We start from the raw sequence: 21,295 nt of genomic DNA on the forward strand, positions 1-21,295 counted from the left end.
ATTTGAATAATTTCCCGAGGTCGCATCATGTAGAGCAAACCTGGACTGCCACAGAAAGTGAAGGCATTTAGCTAGGTATGAGCATAATCAGATGCTCAGCATGTTAAAGTGTACAAAGTAATTGGACCAATATGTCCACCCTCCAGGGCATTTTTCCCAATGTGAGAGTCACTTGCTTTCTTGCAACCAAAAATAGTGATGAAATAGGCTGTAAATTTGTACAAAACTATCACTGAAGCGTGGATTTTTTTACAGCGCTGGTGTCTAATAAATAATTTTAAATGGCATAGCACCTCTTTTAAAATAATTTTTAAATATTTTGAGATGGCCCCAGTTTAAAGCGCTTTGAGACATCAGGTAGTCGTGAAAGGCGCTATATAAATGCAAGTCTTTCTTTCTTAAATATGTGCGACAGCCCTAATGAGTCTTGTGCATAGTTTGAGCGCATTAAAGCACTCAGCTCCGCTCCCAATAACAAGGGGTACCCATCATGGCATTAGCAGCCCCAGTGTTTATATTCCTAACGGGTGTCGTTCTCCATTGGACACTGGCAGTCTCTGTCACACTGCAGATCAGAATTCACCGTATGTGCCATTGCAAATTCTAGAGATCCAGGCTGCACTTCAACGGATAAAATTACTGCATAATTTCTGGATTTCAGAACTGTAGGATTTTACGTGTGTGCTGACTGTCCTTCTGTACCTCACCCAAGTGACTATTTATCATGTATGAGATTTGACAGTTAATGCAATTGTGACCTGGTGTCAATGGGATAGCGATCAGGAGTTGTAGTGGAGAGAAATTTATTTTCTTAAAATATAATCATGGTCTGAGTTTATCCACCACTTGGCAAAATACTGAAAATGAGAACTTGATTTGTATTAGATAACAAACTATAAATTTGTAATTTAAAAAAAATGTATATTACATTGATGAATGCCTTGAATTTTCAATTAATATTCTCCATTTCAACATGGTACCAGTTTGAGCTGTACATTCTAGAAGCAGGGAGCCCGGTTTGCATATCATAAAATTGCAGGTGGTGGTTCCATGATATTCCAATATGTGCAGAAGAGGTTCCCCACCACTCTGTAGACCCCATAGAGTTTGCATTTAAATGTAAATGTAAATTAACTTCACTTTCAGTGGGTATTTTAGGTGCATTTATATTCTAAAAATGCAACCGATAACATGGTTCTTCTGCCATGGGCTGCATTTGCAGAATAAAAGGACAGTGTTACCTTGTCCTCCGATTAATTGGCTCTGCCTGTGGTCGGCACATGATTCTGATTGGTGTTAGGGGGCTGGTCCAGCACTGGTGCCCTGAAACCCAAGGAATGTCACTGAGAATCAAAATAATGCTTTTGCACAAAGAGGGTAAAAGGACAACAAACCTAAATAGATTTAAGTGGTGCCTGGAGATAGTAGTCTAGGAATTATTTTAGCCAGTATTAGCAGGTGAATGCCTAACTCATTGATGTAATATTTCTCTGTTTCCTCTTTAACACAGGAAATGGTTTTGTTAAAATAGTGAATAAAAGAAATATCATACAATCATGTTAAATATTTGCCATTGTGATCACCAACAATTATTCCGAGGCTGTTGATCTTAAACATAGTCCGGGCTTTTTAAGTTGTTTGATTTGCTGCCTCCAGCCTCCATTTTTTTTTGGTCTACCGACTTAAGTAAAATAAATTCAGTGAGTCAATTGTTAACGAAAATTAACTGAGCAAAAATTCAGATTCAGTTTTTTTTATTTGGGTGTATCACAGTACAATATGGTAGCACAGGTACAACTTCTCAAATCCGGTTCTCCGAAAATCAGAATTGTCCAAAAACCGGACATTTTTGAGGTGGCCAAGATGGCGACATAGAGCGGCGAGGGACGAGGAAACCGGTAAAAAAAATGCCGCACTGGGGGGCCGCAGGCAGCGAGGATCGACTGGCGGCGAGGATCGACTGGCGGCGAGGATCGACTGGCGGCGAGGATCGACTGGCGGCGAGGATCGACTGGCGGCGAGGATCGACTGGCGGCGAGGATCGACTGGCGGCGAGGATCGACTGGCGGCGAGGATCGGCGAGGATCGACTGGCGGCGAGGATCGACTGGCGGCGAGGATCGGTGGGCGGCGAGGATCGACTGGCGGCGAGGATCGACTGGCGGCGAGGATCGACTGGCGGCGAGGATCGGCGGGCGGCGAGGATCGGCGGGCGGCGAGGATCGGCGGGCGGCGAGGATCGGCGGGCGGCGAGGATCGACTGGCGGCGAGGATCGGCGAGGATCGACTGGCGGCGAGGATCGGCGGGCGGCGAGGATCGACTGGCGGCGAGGATCGACTGGCGGCGAGGATCGACTGGCGGCGAGGATCGGCGGGCGGCGAGGATCGACTGGCGGCGAGGATCGACTGGCGGCGAGGATCGACTGGCGGCGAGGATCGGCTGGCGGCGAGGATCGGTGGGCGGCGAGGATCGACTGGCGGCGAGGATCGACTGGCGGCGAGGATCGACTGGCGGCGAGGATCGACTGGCGGCGAGGATCGACTGGCGGCGAGGATCGACTGGCGGCGAGGATCGGTGGGCGGCGAGGATCGACTGGCGGCGAGGATCGACTGGCGGCGAGGATCGACTGGCGGCGAGGATCGGCGGGCGGCGAGGATCGGTGGGCGGCGAGGATCGACTGGCGGCGAGGATCGGCGGGCGGCGAGGATCGACTGGCGGCGAGGATCGGCGGGCGGCGAGGATCGGTGGGCGGCGAGGATCGACTGGCGGCGAGGATCGACTGGCGGCGAGGATCGACTGGCGGCGAGGATCGGTGGGCGGCGAGGATCGGCTGGTGGCGAGGATCGACTGGCGGCGAGGATCGGTGGGCGGCGAGGATCGACTGGCGGCGAGGATCGACTGGTGGCGAGGATCGACTGGCGGCGAGGATCGACTGGCGGCGAGGAGCGCCAACAGTGAGATCCAAAATCCGAAAACTGGCATGGTCTCGGTCCTGAGGTTGCCGGTTTTCAGACCTTGTACCTGTATTGTGGTTATGGTACTGGATTAGTAACCCAGAGATCACAAGTTCAAATCCCACGTCAACAAGTTGTGAAATCAAATTGAATAAATCTGGTAATGTGTGGCTTACCAGGAAAAAAAAATGACCATGTGATAAAAATCCAACTGGTTCACGAATGCTCTTTAGGGAAGGGAGCCAGCCACCCTTCCTGGTCTACATGCATGACTCTTAATGCTCTCTGATGTGGCTTAGCAAGCAATTCATGTTAGGGAGGGGCAATAACTATATCCTTGACATCCCACATCTGGAGAGCAAATATTAAGTTGATTATTTTTTTTAATGTTTTGCATTAATTCACCACCTCTAACAGTGTTTTGGTAGACTCAAGCATTGGGGCATGAATGTCTGATTCCCAAATTCCTGATTTTGACTACACTGCCCTAAGGATGTGCTGACTCCAAGCAAGGTCCAGGTACTTCCCTGTCAATAGCTGGGGAATGGTCAACTGCAGCTGCTGTCATGTGCCTCCTTAGTGAAGGTTCAGGGTTGGTTGCCTAAGTATGCAGCCTGGAGGATTGGGAAGAAAATAAACAAATTGCTGTATTGTACATTTTATTTTCTCTGTTGAGGATAAATTATACTCTTCGTCCAGTCATGTGTAAGTTAATGCCAGTTAATCAAGAAATGTAAAATCTGCATGGTTCATTTTCTTTTGTAATTAAGAGTAATTTCAGGAAGTAAATTGTGTTAATAAAAGTGGATTTATTTTGAAGTTATCAAACTGATTATCATTGCAGATTATGATGATTCAGTAGATCGATCTCCAGAATTATGTCTGTCTTAACGTTACTAAGAAGGAATCCTATCCGTAAATAAATTATAATTGTGGGCATGCCCAAAGAACAGGTTCCAGCAGAGTTAATTTTTTATTGTTCCTTTGTGTCATCTTAGGACAACAGTCGGCGAGTAGAGAATCTGCTCAAACTGTGGATTATTGAAGCCAAGGATCTGCCAGCCAAGAAAAAGTACTTCTGTGAACTCTGCCTCGATGACACGCTGTATGCACGGACTACCTGCAAGCTGAAAACGGACAATGTTTTCTGGGGAGAGCACTTTGAGTTCAGTAACCTGCCCGCAGTCAGAAACATTACAGTGCACTTGTACAAAGAGACTGATAAAAAGAAAAAGAAAGATAAGAATAACTATGTGGGTCTGGTGAACATCCCTGTAGCTACTGTGACAGGGCGACAGTTCCTGGAGAAGTGGTATCCTGTGAGCGTGCCCAATCCTAGCAAGGGCAAATCAGCAGGCCCAATGATTCGAATCAAATCGCGCTACCAAAGCATGAGCATTCTTCCAATGGAGCTCTACAAAGAGTTTGCTGAGTACATTACGAATAACTACATGCTGCTGTGCTCAGTGCTGGAGCCTGTGCTGAGTGTGAAGAGCAAGGAGGAGATGGCATGTGCATTAGTGCACATTCTACAAAGCACTGGCAAGGCTAAGGTAAGCACCAAGGTTAAAAATATTTTCCCTTTTTCAGCATTTGATGTCACACTTGAACATATTCATCTGTTTCAGCAAAAAAGTTCCTGTAAGATGAAAATATTTAGTACATGGGGATTTAAAAAAAAAATGCCACTGGTTTGTGGTCCAGAACCAATGTTTTTAAAAGCTCAGCTGAAAATACTTCATAGTGGTCCTATGGACCAGTGGATGCACAAATTGAGGTTTAGATTGGAAGGGAAATATATCTGAACAGATATTTTTTTTAAGTAATTGCCAAGGTTAGCAAGTTTCAATCGAAAGACACATGAAGAGAGTCGAAGAAAATAGAATATGAAAAAAGAAAAAGATTAACATTATAGAAAATTGAAAAGATTAGAATTTGGGGGGTGGGGAAACAGACGATGTAGGAAAAATCATTTATTTATTTTTATATTTCAACAGTAAATTCAAATAGCTCCAAGAAACATTTGCACTCTGAGAACTGAATTCTCTCTCTCTCTCGCTATAGATGGAATCATCCTGAATCAGCATTCTTATACCACTCAATAATATTTCTAATCCATTGCTCTCATGGGTAAAGAAATTTCACCCCTTTAAAATTTCCTGCATTTTCTCTGATGTTGCACTGGAAGAATACCAGCACTTGTTACAAATTGAACAATTGAAAGGTTGGGTGTAATGGAGATCAACCTTTGTAGTCTACCCTCACTGTGGGAATATATGCAGTGACAGACGGCCCAAGTTTCAGGCCGCGCCTAGAACGGCGCAGTCCCGACCTGGACAGCCGTTTTTCGCGCCACAAAGTGCGCCTAAAAAAAACTTACAGATTCTCCGGCTCCCTGCTGGTCCTCTGGAGCCGGGCGCGGCGCAGCACGAGCTGTGGGGGGCGGAGCTAGATCCCTGCACTGAAAACAGTGCCGGGACCTCTACACATGCGCACTACAGTGGGCGCACATGTGCAGTAGCTCCAGGCGCCCAAAACTGTGGGAGGGGCCCGAAGAACGCAGCCCCTAGCCCTGGCCGAATGGCCTCACTGGGGCTGCGTGCAGAAGGCTGCCTCCCACGCCCAGCTCCTGCTTCCTCCCGACCTGACTTGACTCCCGCCGCCCCTCCCCCGACCCCGACACCGACCCGCCCCCGGACCGGACCGGACCGGTGCTCCCTCTCCCTCCCTCCCTCCCACCACCACCCCGACACGACCCACGCTCCCGACCGCCCTCCCACCCGGACCAGACCCAACATGACCTCTCCCCCCGCCCCCAACACGAACCGACCTGACCCGACCTCCCTCTGCCCCCCCCAACCCGAACTGACCCGACCCGCGCTCCCTCCCTCTCCCCCCCCCCCCCTTTACCCGAACCAACCCGACCTCCCTCCTCCTCCCCCCCCCCGACCCAACCTGACCTCCCTCCCCCTGACCCGACCTCCCTCTGCCGCCCCCGCCCCCCCCCCACCCAACCTGACCTCCCTCCCTCCCTCCCACCACACCACCCCGACCTGACCCGCACTCCCGACCGCCGCCCCCCCCTCGACCTGACCCGCGCTCCCTCCCTCTCCCCCCACCCGAACCAACCCGACCTCCCTCCTCCCTGACCCGACCCGTGCTCCCAACCGCCCCCCCCGGACCAGACCCGACCCGACCTACCTCCGCCCCCCGACCCGACCCGCGCTCCCCCCGACCCGACCCGCGCTCCCGACCCCGGACCCGACCCGACCCAACGCCACCTACCTGTAAATCTGGTGCTGGGGACAGGCCCTGCCCGAAGTCTTGGGCCCGGCCGGGCCCGGCCCGTTCAGCCTCCCTCCCACTTCTCCTTTCCCCCCCCACCCCTTCTCCTTTCCCCCCCCCCTTCTCCTTTCCCCCCTTCTCCTTTCCCCCCTTCTCCTTTCCCCCCCCTCTCCTTTCCCCCCCTCTCCTTTCCCCCCCCTCTCCTTTCCCCCCCCTCTCCTTTCCCCCCCTCTCCTTTCCCCCCTCTCCTTTCCCCCCTTCTCCTTTCCCCCCCTTCTTTCCTTCTCCCCCCTTCTCTTTCCCCTTCTCCTCCCCCTTCCCCTTCTCCTCCCCCCTTCCCCTTCTCCTCCCCCTTTCCCCTTCTCCTCCCTTCCCCTTCTCCTCCCCCCTTCCCCTTCTTCTCCCCTTCCCCTTCTCCTCCCCCCCTTCTCTTCCCCCCTCCCCCTTCTCCCCCATCCCTCCCCTTCCCTCCCTCCCTCCCTCTCCTCCCCCTGCCCCCCCCTCTCCCTCTACCCCCCTCCTCCCCCTTCCCTCGCTGTCAGAAACACAGACACTGACAGACAGAGAGTGAGAGACACACACAGAGAGATAGAGACACTGACAGAGACACACTGAGGGGGGCATCCCAGCACGCTGTTGGAGGGCTCCCGGTGTTGCAGTCGGTAAGTAGAAAATGTTTTATTTATTGATTTAAAAAAAAAATTATTTCTTATTAATTATTTTGATTGATATATTGGTTGATTTATTGATGTTTTTATCATTTATTATTGATGATGGCTGTTTATTTGTAAAACTGAAGTGTTTAACGTTTGTAAACTTCCCTTTAAACCCCACCCCCATTCCCTACGCCTGATTTGTAACCTACTCCTGATTTTCTAGTGTAGACGAGGTTTTTTTCTAGCGTACAAAAATCTTCACTTACTCCATTCTAAGTTAGCTTGGAGTAAGTTTTCACTGCCGAAACTTTGAAAACAGGCGTAAGTGGCCGGACACGCCCCCTTTTGAAAAGAAAATTCTGTTCCAAAGTGAAACTGTTCTAACTGACGAGAACTGGAGCAAACTAAATGCCGAGAATTTGAATTTCTAAGATACTCTGTTCTACACCAGTTGCTCCAAAAAATCAGGAACAACTGAGGCCGAAACCTGGGCCCATTATTGCTACTTAATCACAACTGTAAACCTTTTTACGCATGTTCTGTCGTTTTATTTATTGCTTTAAACGGCTTCGGGCCGTAATATTTACTTTACTGGGATCTAATTCAATGGGGATGGGGGAAGGGCGGACACAATGAGCTAACTGATGCTCCAGTCCATAGTGCTTCCAGAATGGAGCCCCCAGATTCACAATTTTATCAGCAATATTAATGATTGTCAGCTGGCTGGGTGTCCCTAAACTTTGAAAAATACAAACTAATAAAGAGAATTGAGAAGATTCTTTTCAGAATAATAAAGTAAATTACTAACAGAGATTTGTTGTGCTACAGCTTCAATTTCCTTCATTGGAACTAGACCCAGCTTTTAAAAAAATTAACTTGTTCACCATTCTGCTTATCTAGAAATGAAACCAGCTGAGCAAATCATTTTCAATAGCACTATTCGCATTACAGATATCCGTGGAAATTCGGGTTGCATTGTGCTCGGTGTAGTTTTGAATATTTGCTATATTCTGAGAAACTACCAGATGAGCGCATAATTTGCAGGGAGCTGACAGCAAGAACAAAATAGATCAAATACAAAATGAATTAATTGGATTTTAATTTGCACTCGTTAATAATAGTAACAATATTATCTGGATTTTTCAGTAATGTTAAGTGAAATGGATTCCATTTAATAAAGTTATTAATAGTGCTATTGAAAATGATTTGCTCAGCTGGTTTCATTTCTAGATAAGCAGAATGGTGAACAAGTAAATTTTTTTAAAAGCTGGGTCTAGTTCCAATGAAGGAAATTGAAGCTGTAGTACAACAAATCTCTGTTAGTAATTTACTTTATTATTCTGAAAAGAGTCTTCTCACTTTTTCAAAGTTTAGGGACACCCAGCCAGCTGACAATCATTAATATTGCTGATAAAATGTTTTAAAGCTATACTACTAGTCATAGCAATCTTTTAAGGGAGGGAAGGAATTTATTGCATTGTACGGTTTCTTACTGAGGGACGATTTGCAGAATTCTAGACCAAGTGCAGCAGAGTCCCTGGGTTTCAGGTGAGTTTCCAAACATGCATATGCTCTAGCCCTTTTAACACCTTTCAGCAGTCTCTGCAGTATACATCATCAATGCATTGAGTCAGTGGCTGAGCTGCTGCCAGGATCCTTTGCTCGGCATCCAGCTAATGCAATGTGTGTAGGCGTGCCATCTCCCCACATGTTTTTGTGGAATTGTTCTACATACAAACATACGGAAAGGGATGGAGAAAGACCATCTGGCCCATTAAGCATGCCTCATCCAGACATGATGCAACCAATCAATTGATACCCCTCCCCGCCGCCCCCACCCCCCCCCAAATCAGCCAATGTCCTGAAAGCAGACAAGCACATGATCTAGGCTGACACTTTAGTACAGTACTGAGTAAGTGCTGTCTTTTGGATGAGATATTTAACTGTAGTTCCACTTGCCTGTCCGGATAGATGTGAAAGATCCCATGGCACTTCTTCAAAGAAGAGCAGACAATTTACCAACATTCATCCTCAACCAACACCACCAAAAACAGATTTACTGGTCATTTATCTCATTGCTCTTTCTGGGACCTAGCTGTGTCCAAATTATCTGCCCATTTGCCTACATAACAACAGCGACTACCCTTCAAAGTAATTAAGTCACTGAAGCACTTTGGGATGTCTTGAGGGTGTGATTGGTACTATATAAATGCAATTTCTTTCTTTTTTTATAATACCTATTATGTATTTAACCCCTTGTAACCTGTATCACACCACCACCAGAGGGCCTACCTGTTGGAGTCCCAAGGGATCCTAACATCCCTTGGGAGCACAGTATTTAAGCAGGCCACCCACGAGGTACCTACACTCTGGAGTATTATTAAAGGAGCTAAGGTCACACTTGCTCATTGTTCACAGTGCTCAGTTTCATCCTTTATTATGAGTGTATCAATTGGCGACGAGGTAACGAACAACCGCGCGAAAATGCAAAGAACAGTTGGTATCCTGGAGAAGTTCTCAGAAGGGGACGATTGGGAGGCCTTCGTGGAGAAACTCGACCAATACTTTGTGGCCAATGAGCTGGAAGAGAACGAGAACGCTGCTAAACGAAGGGTGATCCTCCTTACTGTCTGTGAGGCAACAACCTATGGCCCCATGAAAAATCTCCTAGCTCTGGTAAAACCAACAACTAAATCTTATGAAGAATTGTGTACGCTGGTCCGGAAGCACCTAACTCCTAAGGAAAGCATTTTAATGGCGAGGTATTGGTTCTACACGTGTCAACGGTCGGAGGGCCAGGAAGTGCCGAGCTATGTCTCCGAACTAAGGCGCCTCGCTGGACATTGCGAATTTGAGGGATTCCTAGAACAAATGCTTAGAGACTTTTTTCTACTGGACATTGGCCATGAGGTAATCCTTCGCAAACCGTTGACTGTTGAAACTCCGAACCTAAGCAAAGGCATAACGATAGCCCAGACATTTATGTCCACCAGCGACAACACTAAACAGATTTCGCAGAGTAAAGAGGTTTCAGCCAGTATTGTGCACAAAGTAACATCGTTTTCATGCAGAAATCTACATGGCAGAGCGTACACACCGGCTGCTGCTGCATGACTTCAGATTACCCAGAGTCCGCCATCAATCGTTAATGCGAGGCAGTTAATACCCTGTTGGTGTTGTGGAGGCGATCATGGGGCACATCAATGCCGCTTCAAGCACTATGCGTGCAACGGTTGCAGAACAATGGGACACCTCCAGCGAATGTGCAGGCGAGCTGCAAACCTTGCAAACCACCACGTTGCAGAGGAAGATCGATCCACTATGGATCAGGCTGAATTGGAGACTCATACCGAGGAGGCAGAAGTGTACAGGGTACACACATTCACCACGAAATGTCCACCAATACTGTTGGCAGTTGAACTGAACGGAATTCGAGTATCTATGCAACTGGACACTGGTGCGAGTCAGTCCATAATGAGCAAAAAGGCCTTCGACAGGCTGTGGTGCAATCAGGCACACAGGCCCAAGCTCAGCCCCATTCACACTAAACTAAGGACTTACACCAAGGAACTAAGCCCTGTAATTGTCAGTGCAGAAGTCAAAGTCTCCTATGATAGAGCAATACACGAAGAGCAATACACGAACTCCCGCTGTGGATCGTGCCAGTGTATGGCCCCACACTGTTTGGCAGAAGCTGGCTGCAAAAAATCCGCTGGAACTGGGAAGACATCCGAGCGCTTTCGTCCGTCGACAACGCCTCATATGCCCAGGTTCTGAGCAAATTTCCATCGTTGTTCGAGCCAGGCATTGGAAGCTCCTCGGGGGCGAAAGTGTAGATCCATTTGGTTCCCGGTATGCGACCCATCCACCACAAGGCACGGGCCATACCATATATGATGCATGAGAAAGTAGAAATTGAGCTGGACAGGCTGCAGCGAGAAGGCATCATCGCGCCGGTGGAATTCAATGAGTGGGCCAGTCTGATTGTCCTGGTACTTAGCGAGGATGGCACGGTCAGAATTTGTGGGGACTATAAAGTAACGATTAACCGTTTTTCGCTACAGGACCAGTACCCGCTACCCAAGGCAGACGACCTATTTGCGACCCTGGCTGGAGGGAAGACGTTCACCAAGTTGGACCTGACCTCGGCCTACATGACGCAGGAGCTGGAGGAATCTTCGAAAGGCTTCACCTGCATCAACACGCACAAAGGTCTATTCATCTATAACAGATGCCCATTCGGGATTCGGTCGGCCGTGGCAATCTTCCAGCGGAACATGGAGAACCTGCTAAAGTCGGTTCCTCGCACCGTGGTTTTCCAGGATGACATACTGGTTACAGGTCGGGACACCATTGAGCACTTGAAGAATCTGGAAGAGGTTCTTAGTCGGTTGGATCACGCGGGACTCAGGTTGAAACACTCGAAGTGTGTTTTCCTGGCGCCGGAGGTCGAGTTCTTCGGAAGAAGAATCGCAGCAGACAGCATCAGACCCACCGACGCCAAGACGGAGGCCATCAAGAACACGCCACGACCACAGAATGTGACGGAGCTGCGGTCGTTCCTGGGACTCCTTAACTATTTTGGTAATTTCCTACCTGGGTGAAGCACCCTGCTAGAACCCCTACATGTGCTACTGCACAAGGGAGCCAACTAGGTATGGGGGAATTCACAAGAGGCTGCCTTTGAGAAAGCCAGAAATCTGTTGTGTTCAAACAAACTGCTTGTCCTGTATAACCCTTGTAAACAATTAATGCTAGCTTGCGATGCGTCATCATACGGGGTCGGGTGTGTGTTACAACAGGCTAACGGATCGGGGATTTTGCAACCGGACGCTTATGCATCCAGGAGTTTGTCCAAGGCCAAAAGGGCCTACAGCATGATTGATAAAGAGGCTCTGGCGTGCATTTAAGGGGTAAAAAAAATGCACCAGTACTTTTTTGGCCTCAAGTTTGAGCTTGAAACTGACCACAGGCCGCTCATATCGCAGTTCTCTGAGAGCAAAGGGATTAACACCAATGCCTCTGCCCACATCCAAAGATGGGCGCTCACACTGTCGGCGTACAACTATGTAATCCACTACAGACCGGGCACAGAGAACTGCGCTGATGATCTCAGTTGGCTACCATTGCCCACCACCGGGGGGAAATGGCACAGCCTGCGGACTTGCTCATGGTAATGGATGCATTCGAAAACAAAAAGTCACCCGTTACGGCCCGCCAGATCAGGACCTGGACCAGCCAGGATCCTTTACTGTCCTTGGTTAAAAAAAACTGTGTCCTCCATGGGAGCTGGTCCAGCGTCCCAGCGGTGATGCAGGAGGCAATCAAGCCGTTCCACAGGTGCAAAGACGAAATGTCCCTGCAGGCAGACTGTGTTGTGGGGTAATCGCGTGATCTTGCCCAAGAAAGGCAGAGATACATTCAGTTGTGAACTGCATAGCACCCACTCAGGCATTGTAATGATGAAAACCATAGCCAGATCCCATGTGTGGTGGCCCGGCATCGACTCAGATTTAGAGTCATGCGTGCGCCAGTGCAACACTTGTTCTCAGCTGAGCAATGCACCCAGAGAGGCACCGCTAAGTTTGTGGTCATAGCCCTCCAAACCATGGTCGAGGATCCACGTGGACTATGCGGGCCCATTTCTAGGCAAAATGTTCTTGGTTGTCGTGGATGCTTACTCAAAATGGATTGAATGTGTAATAATGTCTGTAAGCACGTCCACGGCCACCATTGAAAGCCTACGAGCCATGTTTGCCACGCACGGCCTGCCTGATGTCCTAGTCAGCGACAATGGGCCGTGTTTCACCAGTGCTGAATTCAAGGAATTCATGACCCGCAATGGGATCAAGCACGTCGCATCTGCCCCATTCAAGCCCGCATCCAACGGCCAGGCAGAGCGGGCAGTTCAGACCATCAAGCAAAGCTTGAAACGCGTGTCAGAAGGCTCCCTGCAGACCCGACTGTCCTGCGTGCTGCTCAGCTACCGCACCAGACCCCACTCGCTCACCGGCGTTCCCCCAGCCAAGCTGCTCGTGAAAAGGGCGCTCAAAACAAGGCTCTCTCTTGTCCACCCTGATCTCCATGATCACGTGGAGGGCAGGCGGCATCAACAAAGTGTGTACCATGACCGCACAAATTTGTCATGCGATATTGAGGTCAATGACCCTGTGTTTGTACTCAATTATGGACATGGTCCCAAATGGCTCGCTGGCACTGTCATAGCCAAAGAGGGGAGTAGGGTGTTTCAGGTCAAATTGGCAATGGACTAACGTGCAGAAAACATTTGGACCAAAATCAAATTGCGGTTCACCAACAGCTACGAACAACCCGAAGAAGACACCACCAACTTTGACCCTCCATCACATACACAAGTGGCAACCGACATCATGGCTGACCACGAAACCGAACTCATCATTCCCCAGCAGCCCGGCAAAGCCGGCTGCCCAGCAGTCCAGTGAAGAACTAACCAACTCACCCACACCCGCATTTGTACCGAGATGATTGACAAGGGAGCGAAAAGCCCCAGATCGTCTCATCCTGTAAATAAGTGTACTATTAACTTTATGAGGGAGTGATGTTATGTATTTAACCCCTTGTAACCTGTATCACACCACCACCAGAGGGCCTACCTGTTGGAGTCCCAAGGGATTCCAGCATCCCTTGGGAGCATGGTATATAAGCAGGCCACCCACGAGGTACCTACACTCTGAAGTCTCATTAAAGAAGCTAAGGTCACACTTGCTCATTGTTCACAGTGCTCAGTTTCATCCTTTATTATGAGTGTATCACCTATCTTTTTAAAGGAATGCCTATTCGATGCAATGAATGACATTCATTCAAGCCAGAGCTTTGACTGATAATTGCACTGAGAAATTTCACCATTCATTGTTATAGCCACTAAAAAATTGAGTAAGTTTATAAAACATTCTAAAACCATTATTAATCTTTACAAAGAGCTATGATTAATATGTTATACAATAATTCAACTAGTTTCCTTTTCTTCCACTCCAAGGCAGTTAATGCTGTTTGGTGATCATTTAGTTAACAAGTGTCTGTAATATAAGCTGAGAACGAATGGGGGCAATGGTGAGGGGCGATGAAGGATGAGCATGTACAACCTGGCTTTAATCACCTTTAAAGCCCCTTATTCCCCAGCATATTACGGTAAGAACAGCTCAATTGTCTGCATTACCACTGCCCAAATTTTTAATTTCAAAAAGAAGATAGCTGTAACAATAGACTATTTATTATCAGTAGTCTCTTGGAAATATGAAGTAATGAGTGTTTATTCTCATCGGTTGTTCCCCTATCACTTGGATATAGATCTAATTGCTCTGTGATCACTCAAATAATATATTTTCTATAGGAGAAAGCAATTTTGTCTTGAACTGCACTGGGGAAAATATGTTGACTAATTACAGTTTGTATGAAGACAACTGGTATTTAAGTGAATCACTCAGTATTATTCTATAAGGTAAGATAATTACTAAATGTACAGGTACGCAGTTCTAATAGTTTTAATCAAAGGGAAGTTATCTGCATTAAATTAGGTGTTGTATTACTCATGCCTAGGCAATCTTCTGCATGTTACAAGCATAGAGAAGTAGTGCAGTATTTCTGCAATACATGACCCTCCTTGCCAATATCGCTTCACAACTCTGCAATCACCTCTCCCATCATTCCTTATTCAAATCCTTCCAATCTGATTCCGATCTGCCCATAGTACTGAGGCCACCCTTGTGAAAGTGCGACTTCAACCATGACTTATTGCCCTCTATCTTGTTTTGACCTCTTTGCTGATTTTGAGATGCTTGACCATTCAGTTTTTTTTCTCCGACCATCTCTCCTAACTGGTCCATCTCATGGTACTACATTGTCCTGGTTCCATTCCTGTCTCTCCCACTCCAGTCACTTCATCTCCTCTAACACTTTTCCCATGACTGATGTGCCCAGTGCTCAATTCTCAGTCCTCTCCTATTTATCATCTACATGCTAAGACTTGATGACATCTATAAATATAGGATTAACTTTCACATGTTCATGATGTCATCAACTTTATCTCTCAACCTCCACAATTGACTCCAAGGCTAACACAGTTATATCTGGCTGACTCTCTTGACATTAAAGCCTGGATCAGTCACATTTTATTCCAACTCAATGGAAACACAACCAAAGCTAACCTCTGGTTTCTGCCAGCACATACAATCCTCTGGCACCACTTCCTTCAACGTTCCCAGTTGCCCACTCGCACTGGATGAAGTAATCTGCAGGTTTGGCACTTGGATTGATACCTTTATACCCTGTATCTAGTCAGTTTGTAAAACTGCATTTGTATGTGAGAAGGTCCCCTGCCTTTCTCTCTTTTGCACTGAAATATTAATCTATGCCTTTGTAACATCATGGATTGACTTCTTAAATGCCCACCTTGTCAGCTGACCCTTCACAAACTTCATAGTTCAAGTCATTTTATGTGCCTGTTTGTGTACTCCTATTACCCCTGTCCATACCAAGCTCCAATGGCACTTTGATCTCAAAATCCTTGTCCTTGTTTAGAACTCTCTGCAGGGCTCAGCCCTTCCTACATAAGTAATCTCCTCCAATTATATTTTCCGGGACACATCTTCCACTTCTTTAACTTCCACACTTCCTCCTCACCAGCATTGGTGGCTAATCATTCAGTCACCCTGGATTCCTGCTGGTCCTCCCTGGAATTACCTACTTAAATCATTCCACCTCGCCACTTCTCTCACTTCCTTCAAAAGCCTTTTTTTTAAAAAAGCTTTCACTTCTATCATGCATTTAGGCCCCCCCCTCCCTCCCAGTCTCACTCGTCCCCCTCTCGATGTCCTTGAGACATTCTTCGACAGGAGATGCAATATGCAATCTCATTGGAAAAAAAAGGAAGAGAGCATTAAAGTTCTTAAAGTGATGAAAGAAGTGAAAAAAAGTAGAAGGAAGTAAACAAATTCAAAAGTATCTTAAGAGGAAGCGATTTTGATCAGGAAATCAGCATCTTGTTCAAAGTTGTTCAGGAGTAAAATGATGCTGTACACTTATTCAAACAGGAACATGGCTGGTTTTGAGTACACAAGGAGCTGAAGGGGATTAAGTGTAGGTCTAAGGCCAGACAATGATAGGATAGGGTTCAGGTATTGAGTAATTAAGCTGTTGAAGATAACCACCAATATTGGCTATCTGCAGCACTAATCTTTTAAACAAGTACCTTTTTTTTCCATTTTTGAGCCTCTTATGTTCTCATCCACTTTCGATAAATGTCACTCTGGAAGTGACTGAGTCTTTGTGTTACCTTTATTAGCTTCATAAATAAGTTAACAGTTACATGTTGGCTTTAGTCAACAGCTTCTCTGAAGGCTGTGTTTGCAGATTTGGGCTAGTAACAACCCATTCCCTAAATCTTCTATGAGGTATTCCTTGTTTCTGGCACCTTTACAATAACACTTGCATTAGAAACACACCTCATTATCACAAAATGTCTTGCATGTGCAACTTGCTTTTGATTTATATATAGGAACATTACTTTTTCTGATTGAAAATATATTACTTTCTCTTGGTTCAGTCAGACTATCAACAGAGAATGACCTTAAAACAAAATGTATTATGGCAGCAACAGAATGCTTAGGTGATTCACATGATGTTAGTAAGAGAATAACTGTATAGAGATGTTGGGTGAATAGTGACTGGAGGGAAGTTCACGATTGGCATAATCATACGTGGACTGTGGAAGGAGCATGTTTTATGTGCTGAATAGCCTTTTCTCATTCCAAGTTTTCTTAACGAAAAATGTCATGCGCAGGTCAGTTCTGTAAAACAGAGAAATGTATAACTCCATAACAGTTTCCATGTTTCGCCATGTTTCTTTACTTATATCAGAAATCCAAGAGGTACTATAGCTGTACCTCAGAAATCTGTGTGAATACAAACGGTCTGCACGGAACTGTATGGCCAGTCCTTTCTGCCGCTGGAACTTTTACTCCCAGAGACTGTAGAGGTTGAAATGCAGCACCAGCCATCATCTGCTGAACAAGGATGTTTGAATGTATGAATTCACTATGAGAAAACTGTGGGCTTGCCCTTAGCCACTGCAGCAACAAATTATCTGGACCTTTTGTGCTGTTGGCAACCATGAGGGACAATTAGACGAGACATTTGTCCTCATTATTGCAACTGCGTTCTGCTGTTACACCACCTAATGTGAAATTTTTTATAGCTTCGAGGTTAATGGAGTATTGTTGTCCTATTGGGAAGTATGGAGGTGTGTTATTATGGTGCTGCAACAACTTAGAACAATCTAAGGTGTTCAGAGTGGTGACATGATATCAGGCAGGAAGTCTGTCACAGTTTTTTCAATAGTAGTACAGGTAGAAATAGAATGGCACGTTTGAAAAGAATATTGGGCTTGTTCTCCTCCATGTCAGCTATTGCAAAGTAAGTGATTTCCATGCCGAATTTCAAAGACTAACAATGTAAACAGAACACCCTAATAGGAACATTCCCCTTTAAATGCTGCTTTCCATTGCTACTGTTTGGTTTTATTAGTCGAAATGCGAGCGTGGTGTAAAATGAAAGTGATTACCATGGTGAAGTTGAGTTGCTGGTGACAAACTTTTATTTTTCTGTCATTTCCCACCATCCTTCCATACACATTACATACACAGATAAGATACTTGCACTTTCCTGCTTCATCTTGACCTTGGCAAAAGCAGCTTCTGCTGTTCCCTCGTGTCCTCAGTCCTTAGTCTAAATTCCATTTTTGATATCGAGAATATCTCCATTATTTTATCACACACAAAAGAATGGAGAAACTCTTCGATGTAAATGTAATATTGTAGTTAAACTGAAACTGAAGACAAATTTAAGCCATTTAAATGTGACAATTATCAGACCTACATTCCTAACTGAAAATTAACAAAGGTGCCTCAGTTGGATACTACAGATGGTTTAATTTGTGCATTAATGGGCCCACGTTTGCCCCCAGGGTTAGAACGGCGCACCTCCGTGTGATGCGCCGACTTTTTAGAACAGAAACAGCGCCTATTATTTACCTTGGTATTCTCCCCGCAGTTCGGTCGATCCAGTCCCTCCGCGCAGCGCAGCAGAACGTGTGGGGGGCGGAGCCAGGACCCGGCGCTGAAAACAGTGCCGGGACCGCTGCACATGCGCACTAGAGTGTGCGCGCATGTGCAGTAGCTCCTCGCAGCCCGAATCTGTGTAGGCTGTGTGGGAGGGGTCCGAAGAACGCCGCCCCTAGCCCTGACCGAATGGGCTCACTGGGCATAGACGATCGGGACTCAGGCTTCCCTCCCGTTCAGCTCCCCCACCCCGCCCCCCCGCATTCAGCTCCCCCCACCTCCCGTTCAGCCTCCCTCCCGTTCAGCCTCTCCACCCCACCCCCCACCCGTTCATTCCTTCCCCCTCCTCTCCCCCCCCCCCCACTCCCCCACCCCCGCCCCCTCTCCCCCACGTCGTCGTGGGGCCCGCCCAACCAGCATCTCACCGGGGGCGGGCTTCGCCTGAAGTCCTCCGTGGCGGCCCGGCTTCCACGTCGGCGGCGGGCCCCGTTCAGCCCCCCCTCCCGTTCAGCCTTCCCCCACGCCTCCCCTCCCATTCAGCCTTGCCCCCCCCTCCCGTTCAGCCTTCCCCCCCTCCCCCACTCTCTCCCCACCATCCCCCTCTCTCCCCCACCCCTCGCTGTCAGAAACACAGAGACACTGACCAAGTGAGAGAGAGAGAGACACTGGGATGGTCCCACCCCAGCACGCTGTTGGAGGGCTCCCGGTGCTGCAGTAGGTGATTAGAAACTTAATTTTTTATTTATTGATTTTTTTTTAAATTGATTTATTGGTTGATTTATTGATTTATTTATCATTTATTATTGATGATGGCTCTTTATCTGTAAAAGTGCAGTGTTTAATGTTTGTAAACCCCCCCCCCCCCCGGCCCCATCTCTCATTCCCTACGCCTGATTTATAAGTGTAGGCAAGGTTTTTCTGAGCGTTCAAAAATTTACATTTACTCCATTCTAAGTTAGTTTGGAGTAAGTTTTCGCTGCATAACTTGCAAAACAGGCGTAAGTGGCTGGACGCGCCCCCTTTTGAAAAAAAAGTCTGTTCTAAAATGAAACTATTCTAACTCACTAGAACTGGAACAAACTAAATGCCGAGAATTGCTATCTCTAAGATGCTCCATTCTAAACTAGTTGCTCCAAAAAAATAGGAGCAACTCAGGCCGAAACTTGAGCCCATAGTTTCTGCTACTGATACATTCCCAAGTTCCCTGAATAGCTTGTCAATTTACTTAAACCTTTCCTTTTAGAGACTGTCATTTATCCACTCATACTGGATGTGGAACCGGGACTAGAGTTTTGTAGCCCTGTTTCTGACTGGTGCTGGTGTTTAGCAACACTCTGGGCCCAAGTTTCGGGACGCGCCAGAAAGTGCGCCTAAAAAAAACTTCCCTATTCTCCAGCTCCCTGCAGGTCTTCTGCGCCGAAAACAGTGTCGGGACCTCTGCACATGCACGCTACAGTGGGCGCGCATGTGCAGTAGCTCCAGGCGCCCAAAACTGTGTGGGAGGGGCCCGAAGCACGCAGCCCCTAGCCCTGGCCGAATGGCCTCACTGGGGCTGCATGGATAAGGCTGCTCCCACGCCCAGCTCCTACTTCCTCCCGACCCAACTCGACTTCCCCCCCACCCGCCCCCGACCCGACCTCCGCGACTCTCTCTCACCCCTCCCCAACCGGACCTCCGCGACTCTCTCTCTTCCCCCCCCCCCCCCCCCCCCCGGACCTCCGCGACTCACTTTCCCCCCCCGGACCCCCGCGACTCTCTCTCCCTCTCTTTCCCTCCCCCCCCGAGATCCGACGCCACCTACCTGTAAATCTAGCCCGAGGTCTTGGGCCCGGCCATTCAGCCTCCTTCTCTCCCTCCCCCCCCCCTCTCTCCTTCCCCCCCCTCTCTCCTTCCCTCCCTCCCCCCTCTTCCCTCCCTCCCTCCTCTCTCCCTTCCTCCTCTCTCTCCCTCCCTCCCGCCTCCCTCCTCTCTCTCCCTCCCTCCCTCCTCTCTCTCCCTCCCTCCCTCCCTCCCTCCTCTCTCCTTCCCTCCCTCCCTACATCCTCTCTCCTTCCCTCCCTCTTCCCCCCCCCTCACCCCCCTCCTCACCTCACCCCCCCCTCTCCCCCCACCTCCCTTCTCCCCCTCCCCCTCTCCTCCCTGTCAGAAACTCGGACACTGACAGACAGACAGATAGAGACACACTGGGGGGACCGTCCCAGCACGCTGTTGAAGGACTCCCAGTGCTGCAGTCGGTAAGTAGAAAATGTTTTATTTATTGATTTTTTTTTAAATTTATTTTTTATTAATTTTTTTTGATTGATTTATTGGTTGATTTATTGATGTATTTATCATTTATTATTGATGATGGCTCTTTATTTGTAAAACTGAAGTGTTTAATGTTTGTAAACTTCCCTTTAAACCCCCCCCATTCCCTACGCCTAATTTGTAACCTACGCCTGATTTTCTAAAGTGTAGACAAGGTTTTTTCGAACGTACAAAAATCTTCACTTTCACTGCCGATACTTTGAAAACAGGCGTAAGTGGCCGGACACGCCCCCTTTTGGAAAAAAAAATTCTGTTCCAAAGTGAAACTGTTCTATCTGACTAGAACTGGAGCAAACTAAATGCCGAGAATTTGAATTTCTAAGATACTCCGTTCTACACCAGTTGCTCCAAAAAATCAGGAGCAACTGAGGCCGAAACTTGGGCCCTCTGAATGGACAATTTCTGTTCTTGTGTTTTACACTTCACTAAATGTAGTAGTGATTTGTTTTACTGTTGTAAACATGGCTTTGACCTGGAGCTAGCAACGGGCTTGCTGATCTTTGGGGACTTTTAACTGAGCTTTAAATTTTGTTTTTCCTCCCCTTCTATTCTGTTGATATTGAATTTGGCTGGGGTGTAGTTCCATGAGTTCAGCTGCCCTGCAGTACCTCACCCAGACGGCTATTATTCATGTGTAAACCTTAACAGTTTAGTGTTGGCAGGCTGTCTGACATTAAGAGCATTACATCGAAGACTGTTCCGACTGCATTTGCACAGCATTACTAAGACCGCCTATTTCCACCTCCGTAGCATTGCCCGTCTCTGCCCTTGTCTCACCTCATTCGCTTCTGAAGCCCTCATCCATACCTTTGTTACCTCTAGACTTGACTATTCCAACACATTCCTGGCTGGCTTCCCACATTCTACCTACTTAAACTAGAGATGATCCAAAACTCGGCTGTCCATATCCTAACTTGCAACAAGTCCCGCTCACCCATCACCCCTGTGCTCGCTGACCTACATTGGCTTCCGGTTAAGCAACGCCTCAATTTCAAAATTT

At 47.5% G+C, this 21,295-nt stretch overlaps 1 protein-coding gene across 8 annotated transcripts in view; it reads left to right on the top strand.

The window, feature by feature from the left end:
• Positions 1-21,295, top strand: part of LOC139232434 (disabled homolog 2-interacting protein-like) — a 1,003,994-nt gene that overhangs the window by 899,919 nt on the left and 82,780 nt on the right. For all 8 annotated transcript variants that reach the window (XM_070862610.1, XM_070862602.1, XM_070862603.1 and 5 more), the window contains one exon: positions 3,953-4,507. In XM_070862610.1, the coding sequence (XP_070718711.1) occupies positions 3,953-4,507 (555 nt within the window). The remainder of the gene's footprint in view (positions 1-3,952; positions 4,508-21,295) is intronic.

The sequence above is a fragment of the Pristiophorus japonicus genome, chromosome 20 (genome assembly GCF_044704955.1).
Source record: "Pristiophorus japonicus isolate sPriJap1 chromosome 20, sPriJap1.hap1, whole genome shotgun sequence".
Classification (NCBI taxonomy): domain Eukaryota; kingdom Metazoa; phylum Chordata; class Chondrichthyes; family Pristiophoridae; genus Pristiophorus; species Pristiophorus japonicus.